Raw genomic sequence first — 14,521 nt, forward strand, 5'->3', positions numbered from 1 at the left:
CGTAAGGCGGGACCACGGGCCGGTCGGATAGCAGTTCGTTATCCATAAGAACTTGAAAGGATCTCTTCTGGGTGGTTGCGTCCAGCTCAGCGAATTCGGAGAAGTACATGTTCAAGTAGATGGGAAATCCAACTGGCCGGGGGAACCAAGCCACGAACAACGGGATTGTTGTCGTGTGTGTAACTGCAGTAACTGCATTCTGGAGAACTGCAGGGGGAGGTTGGTCCAGTGCTGTTGTCGGGGCGAGGGAAGTGTCGCTTGGTACGTTGATTAGCCCGTATGTTACTGCTGGTGTCCATAATCTGTCGTAAGGGTCGTCTTTGTACCTAATTATATGTAGCAGCAAATTAGTTAGTACCGGAACCGAAACCGAAACCGAAACCGAAACCGAAACCAAAACCGACATTATTTATTTATTTAAAAAAACAAAAGACGGGTTCATCTGAATTATTGATTAATTTAATTTCTAAAAGGACTACTCGTGTTATAAGTATAAGCGAAAACCACCCATGATGCAATTGTTCTAGCCAAACTATCCCTTATAAACCATCATTTAGGGGGTCATGTGCTAAAATCACTGCATTATAGGGGTTTTTTTTCTAATATTTATAACACGATGAGGTTTTTCGCAATTCAATATAATATAAATGTACTAAAATGCAATTCAATATAATATAAATGAACTAAAATGCAATAAAAAAAATTCTCACACATGCCGACATGCGGCATGCCCTTCTTCGTCCATAATCAATATCTGACGATGTTAATTATTTCCAATTTTAGCCTCAACTATATAGATATTCATGTAAGAAATGGGAAAGTTACAGTTTCCACCTATAAAGTTTGCATCAATTTTATATTTAGTCCTCCATATTCATGAAAAATACATATGTTCCTTATTGTTTTAATAATTTAATAATTTTCGTCATTTCCGTCAATTTACTGATAGTCTGGCAGTTTTTATAATTTAGGGCGCACGCTTGATTCCGTTAGTACTAACCGAAAATTGACTGAAATGACTAAAAGTGTTGAACTTTTAAAGCATGTATGGGGGACCAAATGTGTTGTTTTGTAAACATGAAGGACCAGATATAAAATTGGTGCAAACTTAAGAGATGAAGACGGTAATTTTCCCTATAAGAAATCTAGTGCAAGTTTCCAAGAAAAAAAAGAATAAAAAATCTAAATCCAAGAAAATGAGTCTATATATATATATATATATATATATATATATATATATATATATATATATATATATATATATATATATATATATATATATATATATGAAATTGGTACCTTATAGTTTCACTAGCCCCATAAGCAACCCTTTTGATCAAATGAAGGGGATAATCTTGATCACCATTGGTATACATTGTCGATTCCACGCTACAAACTTCAATAGCCGAAATAAACGGGAATTGACCGGGTTTAGTTTGAGCAACGCAAACACTCACATAATCCAATCTCGTAACATAAGTCACCTCGCGATAAACATACTCCGTAACCGAAGTATCGACGGTCGTCCAAAAGTTCCCGTCGAAGTGGAGATCGAAAGACGGGGGCGAAGACAACCCGTCGTAGTTCCCGTAGAGAAAACTCGCGCGCACAATTACCCTTTCGCCCTTGCTAGCTTCGATCGAGTAGCAGTTCTTTTTACGAGTAGCGAACACTCTTAGTGTGTTCATTACAGGAGATACGGAGTTGCTCGTTTCGACAACCTTCGATTCCCCGTTTTGCATGTCGGCTTCGTCTCCTTTCCACACGATCTGATTTTCGTCGATGTACGTTGTTTTCGACGATCCGCAGTCGATGCTATTAAAAACTGCATGAGACAAATAAATTAATATTAGAGGACTAGATATTAATTAAGCTAGTATAAAAGGGCTCGAAAGTAAATACTTACCATAAGCTGAGGTTGATAAAATGCAGAGACGGAAATTTGATAATTGAGATTTAGTACTTCAACTTATATACTCTCTTTAATGAATTGTCTGAATTAAATGGCTTACATTAAGTGGACAGAATTAATTGAAGAATGTAGAGTTGACTTCGTTTGTATGAGTTGACTTGATTCGGACCACATTGAATTAGATTATATATATTAACTTTTTCTTAACTAGTTAATTATTTAATTCTAAGATATACACAATTTCTGATGGCTCGTTCGATTATCTATATTCGATTAGATATGATTAGGTGAATTCCTTAATGACTAATTAGTTATTTAGTCAGTAACATGTTCGGCTCGTTAGATTAGTTCTTGTTAGAATCTGGAAAACTCCATTGGAGCTTTGGGGAAGAAAACGAAGCAGAGAGAATGAAGAAGATTTTTATTGAAAGAGGGAAAAACTTAATTGGTTTAATTACAACGGGAAACTCATATATATATACAGCTGGAGAAACGCTATATATGAGATAAAGTGCTATATTAGAAAGAACAACTTACAACAACTTACACAAGAAATTAACTACTCAAAACAGAATAACAACTTTACATGATATACAAATCTAATATTCCAATATTCCCCCCTCAAGATGGACTGGTATAAATGTTGAGAAAGGCCATCTTGGACAAGAGATAAGGCAAAGCAGGAAGAGGCAGAGCCTTGGTGAGCACATCCGCAATCTGATCAGAACCTCTAACAGGCATAAGCCGAAGCTTTTTAAGAGTGACTTGAGTCCGGACAAAATGGCAATCAATTTCTATATGTTTAGTCCGTTCATGAAACGTTGGATTGGAAGCAATATGCACCGCAGCTAAATTATCACAGAACAACAAAGTAGAGGCAGGCACAACATGAAAATCCTTGAGAGGCTGAAGAATCCAAACCAGCTCACTAGAAGTAGAAGCAAGAGCCCTGTATTCTGCTTCAGCAGAATACCTAGCCACAGTAGCTTGTTTCTTGGACTTCCACGAAATGAGAGAATCACCAAAAAATACACAATAACCAGTAGTAGACTTTCTGGAATCCAAACAGGAACCCCAATCAGCATCTGAAAAACCTTTCAAAACATTGTCGGAAGTAGAAGAATAAAAGAGGCCTTGTCCAGGAGCTGCTTTCAAATATCTCAGACCATGATGGACAGCTTCCAGATGTGGAGTACGAGGCTGGGCTACAAACTGGCTCAGCTTATGCACAGCAAAAGTGATATCAGGTCTGGTGAGAGTGAGGTAAAGCAGTCTGCCAATTAATCTCCTATAAGAGGAAGGATCTGAAAGAAGCTCCCCATCTTCTGAATTAAGCTTGATCTTTGGAAGCATAGGCAGTGTAGCAGGCTTGCAATCTGTATATCTAGTATCTTTAAGGAGATTCAAAGTATACTGCCTTTGAGAAATAGAAATACCAGACTGGGATTTAGCAACCTCAATCCCAAGAAAATATTTCATGGGACCAAGATCTTTCAATTGAAACTTATTGGCAAGATCAACTTTTAAACCAGCTATATTGGCAGAACTAGGACCAGCAATAACCATATCATCAACATAAACCAAAAGAGCAATAAAAGCAGAACCAGAACCTCTGGTAAACAAAGAATAATCAGACAAAGACTGAGTAAAACCCAAATCAAGAATAGCCTCTGTAAACTTAGCATTCCACTGTCTAGAAGCTTGTTTTAACCCATATAAAGACTTATGAAGCTTGCAGACAAGTGATACTGAACTAGAACTATCAACAGAAGGAATATATCCTGGAGGAAGATCCATATAAACTTCCTCATTTAAATCACCATTTAAAAAAGCATTATTGACATCTAACTGATGCAATTCCCAATGATGAGTAGCAGCTAAAGCAAGCAAAAGTTTAACAGTAACTAGTTTAACAACAGGAGAAAAAGTATCAATGTAATCTATACCCTCCTGTTGAGTAAAGCCTCTAGCTACTAACCTGGCTTTATATCTATCTACAGAGCCATCCTGTTTCCTTTTGACTTTAAACACCCATTTACAGCTGATGGAGTGTTTATCTGCTGGCAAAGGGACAACAGACCATGTCTTGTTGTGTTCAAGAGCTTGAAGTTCTTCTTCCATGGCTTGTACCCAATGGTCATGCTTAGCAGCCTGTCTATATGTGTGTGGCTCACTGTCACTGGCTACATTCAGAACAAAATGTTTAAAAGAAGTAGAAAGTTTATCATAAGAAACAACTGCATTGATAGGATATTTAGACACAATGCCCACAACATTACAAGTATAATCAGCCAAATAAGAAGGAGCCTTGGTCTGCCTAGAGGTTCTTCTGAGTGCAGGACCAATAGGCTCAGAACTGGTCTGATCAGAATCAGAGATGGAATCAACAGCATCCATAGAAGAATTATAACAAGATTCAGTGTTATCTGAGGCTAAAATACCAGAACTAGGGAGAACCACATTAGAATCATCCTTGTAAACATCATTAAAAGAATGAGGAGATGAAACAGAAGAAAAAGGAAATTTATCTTCATGAAAAATCACATCTCTAGACAAAAAAACTTCCCTAGAGTGAAAATCCAGTAATTTATATCCTTTTACACCAGTATGATAACCAAGGAACACACATAATCTACTTCTAGGTTGAAATTTATCTCTACCAGCTTGTAAAGTAGATGCAAACACAAGGCAACCAAAAACTTTTAAAATATCATATTTAAAAGGATTATCAGGGTATAGAATAGCATAAGGAGTATTATTATTTAGATTCTTGGCAGGAGTTCTGTTAATGAGATAAGCAGCAGAAAGAACACACTCATTCCAATATTCAATAGGAACTTTGGATTCAAAAAATAATGATCTAGCCACATTTAAAATGTGTTGATGTTTCCTCTCAACCACAGCATTTTGCTGGGGAGTTTGAACACATGAGAATTGATGCATAATGCCAAGATGAGCAAATAAAGAGGTAAAAGACAGCTCAGGAGCATTATCTGACCTAAAAACTTTAATAGTCTTACCAAACTGAGTCTGAACCATTTTAATGAAACTTGGAATCACAGTCAGTGCATCAGACTTTGCTTTGATCATGTGCACCCAAGTGAACCTGGAACAGTCATCAACAAGGGTAATAAAGAATCTATGACCATTATAAGATTCAACTTTGTATGGACCCCAAAGATCACAGTGTATAAGATCAAAAACTTGAGAAGAAAAATTATTATTAGAAATAAAAGGAAGTCTTTTCTGCTTAGCAATAGGACATACATGACAACAAGTATCAACAGACTCAGAGGTTACAGCAGAAAAACCAATAGTGTTTTTCAAGAAAGCCAATTTCTTAAAGGGAATATGACCAAGCCTTTTATGCCAAATAACAGCAGAAACTTTATTACAAAAACCAGTTTGATTATACAAGGGAACAGAACTAGAAGTAGGTGTAAATTGATCTGAGTCCAAGACATATAGACCCTCAACTTTTCTACCCTTGCCAATCATCTTCAACAACTTGTCCTGTATCATGAAAGATTGAGTTGTGAAGTTAACATGACCAAAAGTATGGTCAAGAAGCATACCAACAGATAACAAATTAAAATGGAAAGTAGGAGCATAGAAAACATTCTTGAGCAGAATTTTAGAATTCAACTGAATATCACCTATAAAGGGAACCTGAAAAACAGTGGAATCAGGTAAAATAACTCTGGCATTGTTAACAGCTTTCATATTAATGAAGTATTTTCTATTATTGCATATATGTTTAGAAGCTCCAGAGTCCATAATCCAAAAGTGAGGTAATAATTGAGAAGACATGGAAAGAGCACATATACCTTCTATACCTGAAACACAAGAAACAGTAGCTGTTTCCAAACCAGAAGATGAAACAGACTGTTGCTGATTGGAAGCACCTGATTGTTGTTGGCAAATCATTTGAGAATTTACCATATTAAGGAATTGTTGACATTGAACGGGTGTCATGTTCTTGAAAAAACCATCAGTGGTGGCTTGAGCAGATTGATGCAGATTATCCAAGGGTGTTTCATAGCTGGAGACCCGATTCACATTTGAAGTCTGAAATCGAGGTTTTGCTTTGTATGCCGGTGGATAACCATGAATCTTGTAACATTTTTCCACAGTGTGACCATGCATGTTGCAATGAGTACAATAACCCCGCTCTTTTCTCTTTGGTCCAGTGCTGTAGAACTGATTATTTATCTGCCTTCTAAAACCATCGGTTTTGATAGCAAAAGCTGCACTTGAGTCAGGGTTGATAGCAGTCACAGATCTTTGTCTTTCTTCTTGAGAGACAAAAGAGAAAACCTTGCTTATCGAGGGGAGAGGGTCCATAAGGAGAATTTGACCTCTTGTCTGTGCAAGATTATCATTAAGCCCCATGAGGAAACTCATAACATACTCTTGATTGTAATGAGCACTTAACCGATCTAGACCCCCACAATCACATTTTCCACAAGAACATGCAGGGCGAAAATTAGCCAATTCGTCCCAAATTGCCTTTACTTTGGTAAAATAAACATTGACAGATTGATGACCTTGAGAAAGATTGGCTAGATCACGCCTCAATTGGAAAATGCGAGGGCCATTGGTCTGAGAGAAACGAGTCTTCAAATCATCCCAAATTTCTTTTGCCGATGAAGAATACATGATACTACCTTGAATGTCCTTTGAAACGGCATTGATAATCCAAGACATTACCATATTATTATTTCGAATCCAAGCATTTCGCAAAATTAGGTCATCATCACCTGGATCAGAAATCGCGCCATCAACGAATCCAACTTTGTTCTTGACCGTGAGCGAAATTGTCATTGCCCTAGCCCAGGAGGCATAGTTATCTTCACTGAGAGGCTGGGAGACGAGAATCAAATTCGGTCCGTCGGATGGATGGATGAAATACGCACTGGAAGCATCATCTAATGGCGATCGTGATGGAGCCATAGCAATCGAATTGCAGAGTAAACTGAAATGCGGAAGAGCAGAGAGCGAACATAATTGGAAAATAGGTGAATTTAATCTGATACCATGTTAGAATCTGGAAAACTCCATTGGAGCTTTGGGGAAGAAAACGAAGCAGAGAGAATGAAGAAGATTTTTATTGAAAGAGGGAAAAACTTAATTGGTTTTATTACAACGGGAAACTCATATATATATACAGCTGGAGAAACGCTATATATGAGATAAAGTGCTATATTAGAAATAACAACTTACAACAACTTACACAAGAAATTAACTACTCAAAACAGAATAACAACTTTACATGATATACAAATCTAATATTCCAATAGTTCTCATATTAAATTAATTAGTTAAATTCTGGAATTATATTGAATTTGACCATAAGACCTCTTACTCGATAAAATTAGTCGCATGGGGAAGGGTTGCTACTAAATACATGAAATAGTAACATATCATAGCGGACTTTAGTTTTTTTAGCAGTTTTGAATAAATACGAATCTTATCAATCGAACATATTATTATTAGCTCCAACTATTTAGTTAGTAGAATCTAAACCTCTATAAATTAATGTAGTGGGGACTAGCAAAATTCTATTAATTTAGCGAAATATTAAATTATCGAACTAATAATTTAATACATTTTCATCGACTCGGAACCGAAATAAATTATTATTTAAGCAAAATTATCAATGTATCGAGGTTCTATTGTAACAGTTGACACGTATTTGCTGGTTGGAATTGTGAGTCTATGATTGCTTGGTGGTTTCATTTGGGACAGTTTTCATTGGTTCATAATGAATAAATAGAGGAAAATAGAGGAGAAGTCAAAGTCGAACACAAGGACTTGACCTTGACCCTTAGCCCAGTCAACCCCGCTATACCCTCGTAATATACCATTTTCGTCGAAGTAAAAATTTATTATTCATGTATGTGCAATAATTAAAATTTATTATTTTTAATAACTTGTAAACCATACGAAAGTAGTAAAAATTGTATCGGACAAAACTTGAACGATAAAGCAGACATAGAATTTATTTTAACTAATTGATCGAACTCGAACAATTACATTGTAATTGATAAAAATAAAATTACAATTAATTGAATAATCTAATCTTGTTTAATATATAAACTAAAAACTTAATGCTCAAGAAATGCAAGATTTCGAAAATATATCGACAACCTAGCTTTCAAGTATCAGGCAGTATCTTGGTATGTTTTGATTGCTGTAGATTTAACTGCAACACTTTGCTGGCATTTAGATTCTTGCACAAAAATCTTCCTTGTCATCGTTGATTTATTCATGGCTCCTAATTCCGTTTTTCATTTCTTTTTTGATAACGAAGGAATTATCGGTATTTGTTGGTGCCAACTAATATACCCGGAACCGATAACTTCTAATCGGGAACTTACTATGAAAATAGCCTAACATATTGATAACTTAAACTCAGATAACTGCACATTAACATGAGATATTAGATAACAAAAATCGAAGAAACTTATCTTTTTCTTCATCTTCGTCGTAGTGCAGAATAGCCCAATCCTCTGATTATTCGGTTAGTGAAGAACTAGTAAAAGTCTTGCAAGAGTTCCCTGATGTGCAGAGATCAGGATTGCCTGTTACCCTGGAAATTAACATAAGACCATCATTTTTATTTTATTTATTTTTTAGTTCAAAATCAATAAAAGAACACTTTTCCAAACTCGAGTTTACACTAAATTTACGCCGATTTTCTTCGACAAAGAATCCGGTACAGGGTCGCTGAATTCGTTGCTTGCCAGATTCCTGCGGTGCATATATATATATATATATATATATATATATATATATATATATATATATGAGTAAACTGCAAATACTACCCCTGTGTTATCTCGAAATAGCGAAAACCCCCCTGTGATAAATAAACTAGCAAAAACCCCCCCATGAAATTTAGTCAAAGGCAGAATCCCCCCTAGCTGATTTTTTAGACTTGAAATGACAAAATTGTCCCTCAAAATGTATTTATATATATATACATATTATATGTATATATATTCTTTTTAATTTGTTTGTTTAGAAATTAAAAAAAATAGTAAACAACTAAATTGATTATTTTTTAAATAAAATAATTAAAATATTTATAAAATATAAGAATTTATTAATTGCAAGACTCCAGGGGTATTTGTGTCTTTTTATATCAAGTCAACCCTCAAATAGTTCCATAGGGGGGTTTTTGCTATTTAAATAATTTCACAGGGGAGGTTTTTGCTAGTTTATTTATCATAGGGGGGTTTTTGCTATTTCGAGATTACACAGGGGTAGTTTTTGCAGTTTACTCATATATATATATATATATATATATATATATATATATATATATATATATATATATATATATATAATTGTCGAATTTTAATGATTTTGATTCAATTTTTTTTTTTAATTTTGAAACAAAAATTTTCATTCTAGTTTTTTATTTTTTTACAATTTCTATGGAATTAAAAATATAATGACGAAGTGACGGAGCATGGAAGCCGTAAAAAGAATTAATCCTATAGAATATACTAAGAATTCACTGAAAAATTAAGCGAAAGACGACGAGTTTCTTTTCGACATGCTACATTCTCTTGCATGTGTAAAACCCTAATATACTATACTAAGGAAACAATTAAACTTACAATCAAAAATTTCAATGAAAAAAGAAAATAAATTATATCCCATCGTATACACACAAACGCATCCACATTGCCTTGTGTCCAAAATTTCAAGGCAAAAAGAAAATAAATTATATCATCTGGTTTCTACTACTATGGTGTGTCTAGAAATTAATTTCAATGAAAAAAAGAAAACAAATTATATCATCTGATTTCTATTATGCGCTACCTCGGCTGAAATTCATCCAATAGATCGATCTTCATCATTCATGTGCACAAACACTAATAAATTTACATTGGTGCGTGCAGATCAACAGTTAACCTACAAATAACCATAATTCTCTTCGAAAGACCTAACTTTTCAAACTACAGTTCATCATGAAGAAATTTTCTCATATACGACCAATGCCCTTAATTTCCGTGCAATATTTTGAAAAATTACGGTAATATATACTTTATTTTATTTTATTATTGTTCAAATAAATTACGATACAAATAAAGATAATAAAATATAAATAAATACAAAAAAATCCTAAAAACTAAAGAAAATCAAAACCAAACAAAAACACCTTCAATCAACAACATCATTAATCTTAACGCTACCGCAAGACAACATCTGCCGGAGAACGGAGTTGAACGACTTATTACTCCGGCAGCCGCCGTCGGATCGTCTCTTTCTCTTATATTTAGGGTAGCCGAGCCAGTCATAGGTGTAGTCTTCTTCTCTTGAGAAAGTGTAGCTTTTCAGAAATACCCGTCTGCATGCGACGTACTTATCTGCCGCCGACTTCCTGTCTCGGCCGCATCCACCAACACCGCAATAATCGCCGCCGCCCTTGCCAATACTATCGCAACCACCGGAGATCAAAGACTTCATGAACTCAGCATCGGATTCCGGCCACTTGTAAACGACGTTGAAATACGTTGATCCCTCCAGAACAAGCTTCTTGTTTGTGCCCATCTTTTTTCTTGCTGCAAATTTATTTAGGTCAGATGGATATTATATTTATCTATATATATATATATATATAACTACATTAAATACCTTTTCAAGTAGGATTTGAAGACATACAACGAGGAAGTTTAATTAGGACTAGGACACTTTAATAATTGGTTGTTTGTTTATTTATTTATTTTTATTGTTCCCGAATTAGGTGACTAGGATTCGACCCTCAATCCTAAATATGGTACCAAAAAGATTTATAATCAAAATAATTTAGTTCAATTTAATGGAACGAGTAATTCACCCGTGCGATGCACGGGATCAATAGTTTAAAAAACATTATTTTGGATAAAATAAAACGAACGAAAACTTTGAACAATTGACATACATATAAATAATACCAAAATAAAATAAAATTATTGAATTAAAATATACATTTGTATGTGATTTACCTTCATATTTGCTGAAAATCTTTTGTGCACACAACATTGCTCGTAATTTTAGTTATATCGCCCGATTTTGAGTTGATAAATATCTTTATCTCAAATCTACTTTTAACTCTGGACATTGCGGCGTACAATTGCCTATGCCACCCTAATATTAACACAAATATTACACTAACAACAACTACTACTACTAATACTAAAACCAACATTGTAATACTAATACTAATACTAATATTAACACTAAAACCAACACTAATAATACTAATATTAATATTAATCCTAATATTAAGGTGGTGTTTGCAAATGCTTTTTGAAAGTGATTATGCGGTTTTTTTTTGCTCATAATCTATTTTTAGGTGTTTGCAAAATCAACTTTTGCTTTTGTTTCTCTTAAAATAATCTGCTTTAAGCTATTTTTTTTAAAAGCACCCATAACCCTACTTTTTTAATTTTAGTTCATTTTCCGAAATATTTGCAAACACCCCCAACTTTTAGAAATAAGCACTTAAAACTAACTTAAATCACAATCACTAACTTCTGCTTTTAAATAATCATTTGCAAACACCACCTAATACGATGATTAATACTAATAGTCTAATACTAATATTAATATCAACACTAGTATTAATAATAATACGCCAATTCTAATACGAATATTTAATGTTTAAACTAATATGCCAATATTAATACGAACACTAATACTAATACTAATATTAATATTAATACTAATATTAATACTAATACTAATACTAATACTAATACTAATATTAATACTAAGAATAATGCTAATGCTAATACGCCAAGACTAATATGAATTCGAATACTAATAATAATACTAATAATGATAATAATAATGATAATAATATTGATATTGATACTGATACTGCTACTGATATTAATATGGATACTAATATTAATACACATACACATATTGATACTGATACCGATACTGATACTAATACTCATACTAATACTATTATTAATACTAATACCAATATTAATATTCATACCAATAGTCATACCAATAGTCATACCAATACTCATACCAATATTCATACATATATTGATACTGATACTCATACTCATATTCATACTCATACTGATACTGATGTTGTTATTGATAGTGATACCGATACTAATACTGATACTGATACTAATACTAATATCATACTAATACTAATATCATACTAATACTAATACTAATACTAATACTAGTACTAATACTTATTAGCTCATACTAATACTAATACTAATACTAATACTAATAATAATACTAATACTAATACTAATACTAATACTAATACTAACACTAATACTAATACTAATACTAATACTAATACTAATACTAATACTAATACTAATACTAATACTAATACTAATACTAATACTAATACTAATACTAATACTAATACTAATACTAATACTAATACTAATACTTAAACTAATACTAATACTAATACTAATACTAATACTAATTAATACTAATACTAATACTAATACTAATATTAATACTAATACTAATACTAATACTAATACTAATACTAATACTAATACTAATACTAATACTAAAACTAAAACTAAAACTAATACTAATACTAATACTAATACTAATAGTGATACTAACAGTGATACTAATATTAATACTAATACTAATACTAATACTGATACTAATACTAATACTAATACTAATACTAATACTAACACTAATACTAATACTAATACTAATACTAATACTAATACTAATACTAATACTAATAGTCTAATACTAATACTAATACTAATACTAATACTAATACTAATACTAATACTAACACTGATGCTGACACTGATGGTGATAGTGATACTAATATTGATGCTCATACTAATACTAATATTGATACTAATATTGATACTAATACTAATACTAATACTAATACTAATACTAATACTAATACTAATACTAATACTAATACTAATATACTAATACTAATACTAATACTAATACTAATACTAATACTAATACTAATACTAATACTAATACTAATACTAATACTAATACTAATACTAATATTAATACTAATATTAATACTAATACTAATACTAATAGTAATACTAATACTAATACTGATATTGATACTCATGTGGTTACTGATATTGATATTGTTAATGATACTGAAAATTTAATAATACTAAAAAAAAAATCAAAATAGTACATTTTTCGGAAAATTAAAATTATAAATAAGATAATAGCTTCGAATTTATAGAATATAAAATTTTGAAATAATATATATACATGTGATAAATATTTAAATGAGTGCAGAAATGTTAAATATGTAATAACTTAAATACGTACCAAAATCAAAATAAACTAATCAATTGAGAAATACACATCATCAATTGATCTCCAACTAAGCAATTTGGAGATATGACATAGACATTTGCCACACATCTTTCATGGGATAATTACAGTTTTGGTCCCCCAAGTTTGCACGTTTTTCATTTTTGGTCCCCCATTTACCGTCGTCAACAAAATACGCATTAATGTTGTCACATTTTAACACATTTAGTCCCTCCGTCTATTTGACCGTTAAGTTGTAACGGTCAACGGCTGAATTTGGGATGTTTCTTTGAAAAAATTGCAATAAGACCCCTGTATTCTTTCAAAATATTCTAAAAATCTCTAAAATTTTATCCAACCATAATTTAACCCTAATCTCATCAATTAACAAATTTTAACCAATGACCCCAATTTTTCAAAATTGGGTAATCCGACCTTGACTTTCTTTATAACTCGGTTGACTCTTTTTTCGATTGATTTTCTTTGCCGCTGTTGACCGATGTTGAATGTCGGGTTAACATCGTTGACATTTTTCTCTTGATTTTTATTTTATTTTTATTTAAATTGTTGAGTAATGGTAAAATATAATTAAAAAAAAAAAATTCAAAGCTGATAATCGGCAAGAAAAAAATATCATAAAAAAAAGTCAAAATAAAGAAAAAAGGAAAAAGTCAACGCATCTCAATAACGGAAAAATTTTAAGACAAAAAAAAGGGATTATTAGTAAAAACCCCCTCACTTAAATGGATAAATGAGGATGGATGCCACCCCTTTTTCAATATTAGTGAGACCCCCCTAATTTATTTAATTAAATAAATACTTAACAAAATTTATACTAATGTTCCTAATTTACCCCTTTTACCAGATAATATATTATTTCCTATCTTCACCCAAACCCTAAATTTCATTCTCTATAATTTCACGATGTGGAAGAAAACATGGCTAGGGCAGTGCAGGCGGCGGCGCCGCCAAAACAAGGATGAACTGCGGTTTTTTCGATCTCCCCTTTTCCTTTATACGGGAATGCAGATTTTCTAGTGTTATTTTTTTCCTTCAATTTTTGGAAGCATTCCTATAATCCTCGTCGGAAAATTGCCCCACCAGCGTTGTAATTGAATAAATCGACCCTGAGGAGGATAAAAAAACATTGGGTTGCATCTTTAAATCGCGACTGCAGACATCGTTAACAAAAGCTTTGTTTGTTATGTTCGGTGGCCATCAAAGGCGTTGGAATCGACCATGGGAGACCCTTCGTTTTTTTTTTGGTAATGGTTAGTCCCTCTCTACCTCCACCCTCGT

At 32.7% G+C, this 14,521-nt stretch overlaps 1 protein-coding gene across 1 annotated transcript in view; it reads right to left on the reverse strand.

Moving 5' to 3' along the window:
* LOC148767080 (uncharacterized protein At1g24485-like) overlaps window positions 1–1,935 on the reverse strand; it is a 2,150-nt gene extending 215 nt beyond the window's left edge. The window contains exons 1-3 of the mRNA XM_088825947.1: window positions 1,907–1,935; window positions 1,300–1,825; window positions 1–326 (exon numbers count right to left, since the gene is read on the reverse strand). The exon at window positions 1–326 is cut by the window's left edge and continues 215 nt beyond it. Coding sequence (XP_088682073.1) covers window positions 1–326; window positions 1,300–1,742 — 769 coding nt within the window. The 5' untranslated portion in view covers window positions 1,743–1,825; window positions 1,907–1,935. The remainder of the gene's footprint in view (window positions 327–1,299; window positions 1,826–1,906) is intronic.
* Window positions 1,936–14,521: the final 12,586 nt, after the last annotated feature.

The sequence above is a fragment of the Erythranthe guttata genome, chromosome 11, assembly GCF_056151865.1.
Source record: "Erythranthe guttata isolate IM_541 chromosome 11, IM_541, whole genome shotgun sequence".
Classification (NCBI taxonomy): Eukaryota; Viridiplantae; Streptophyta; class Magnoliopsida; order Lamiales; family Phrymaceae; genus Erythranthe; species Erythranthe guttata.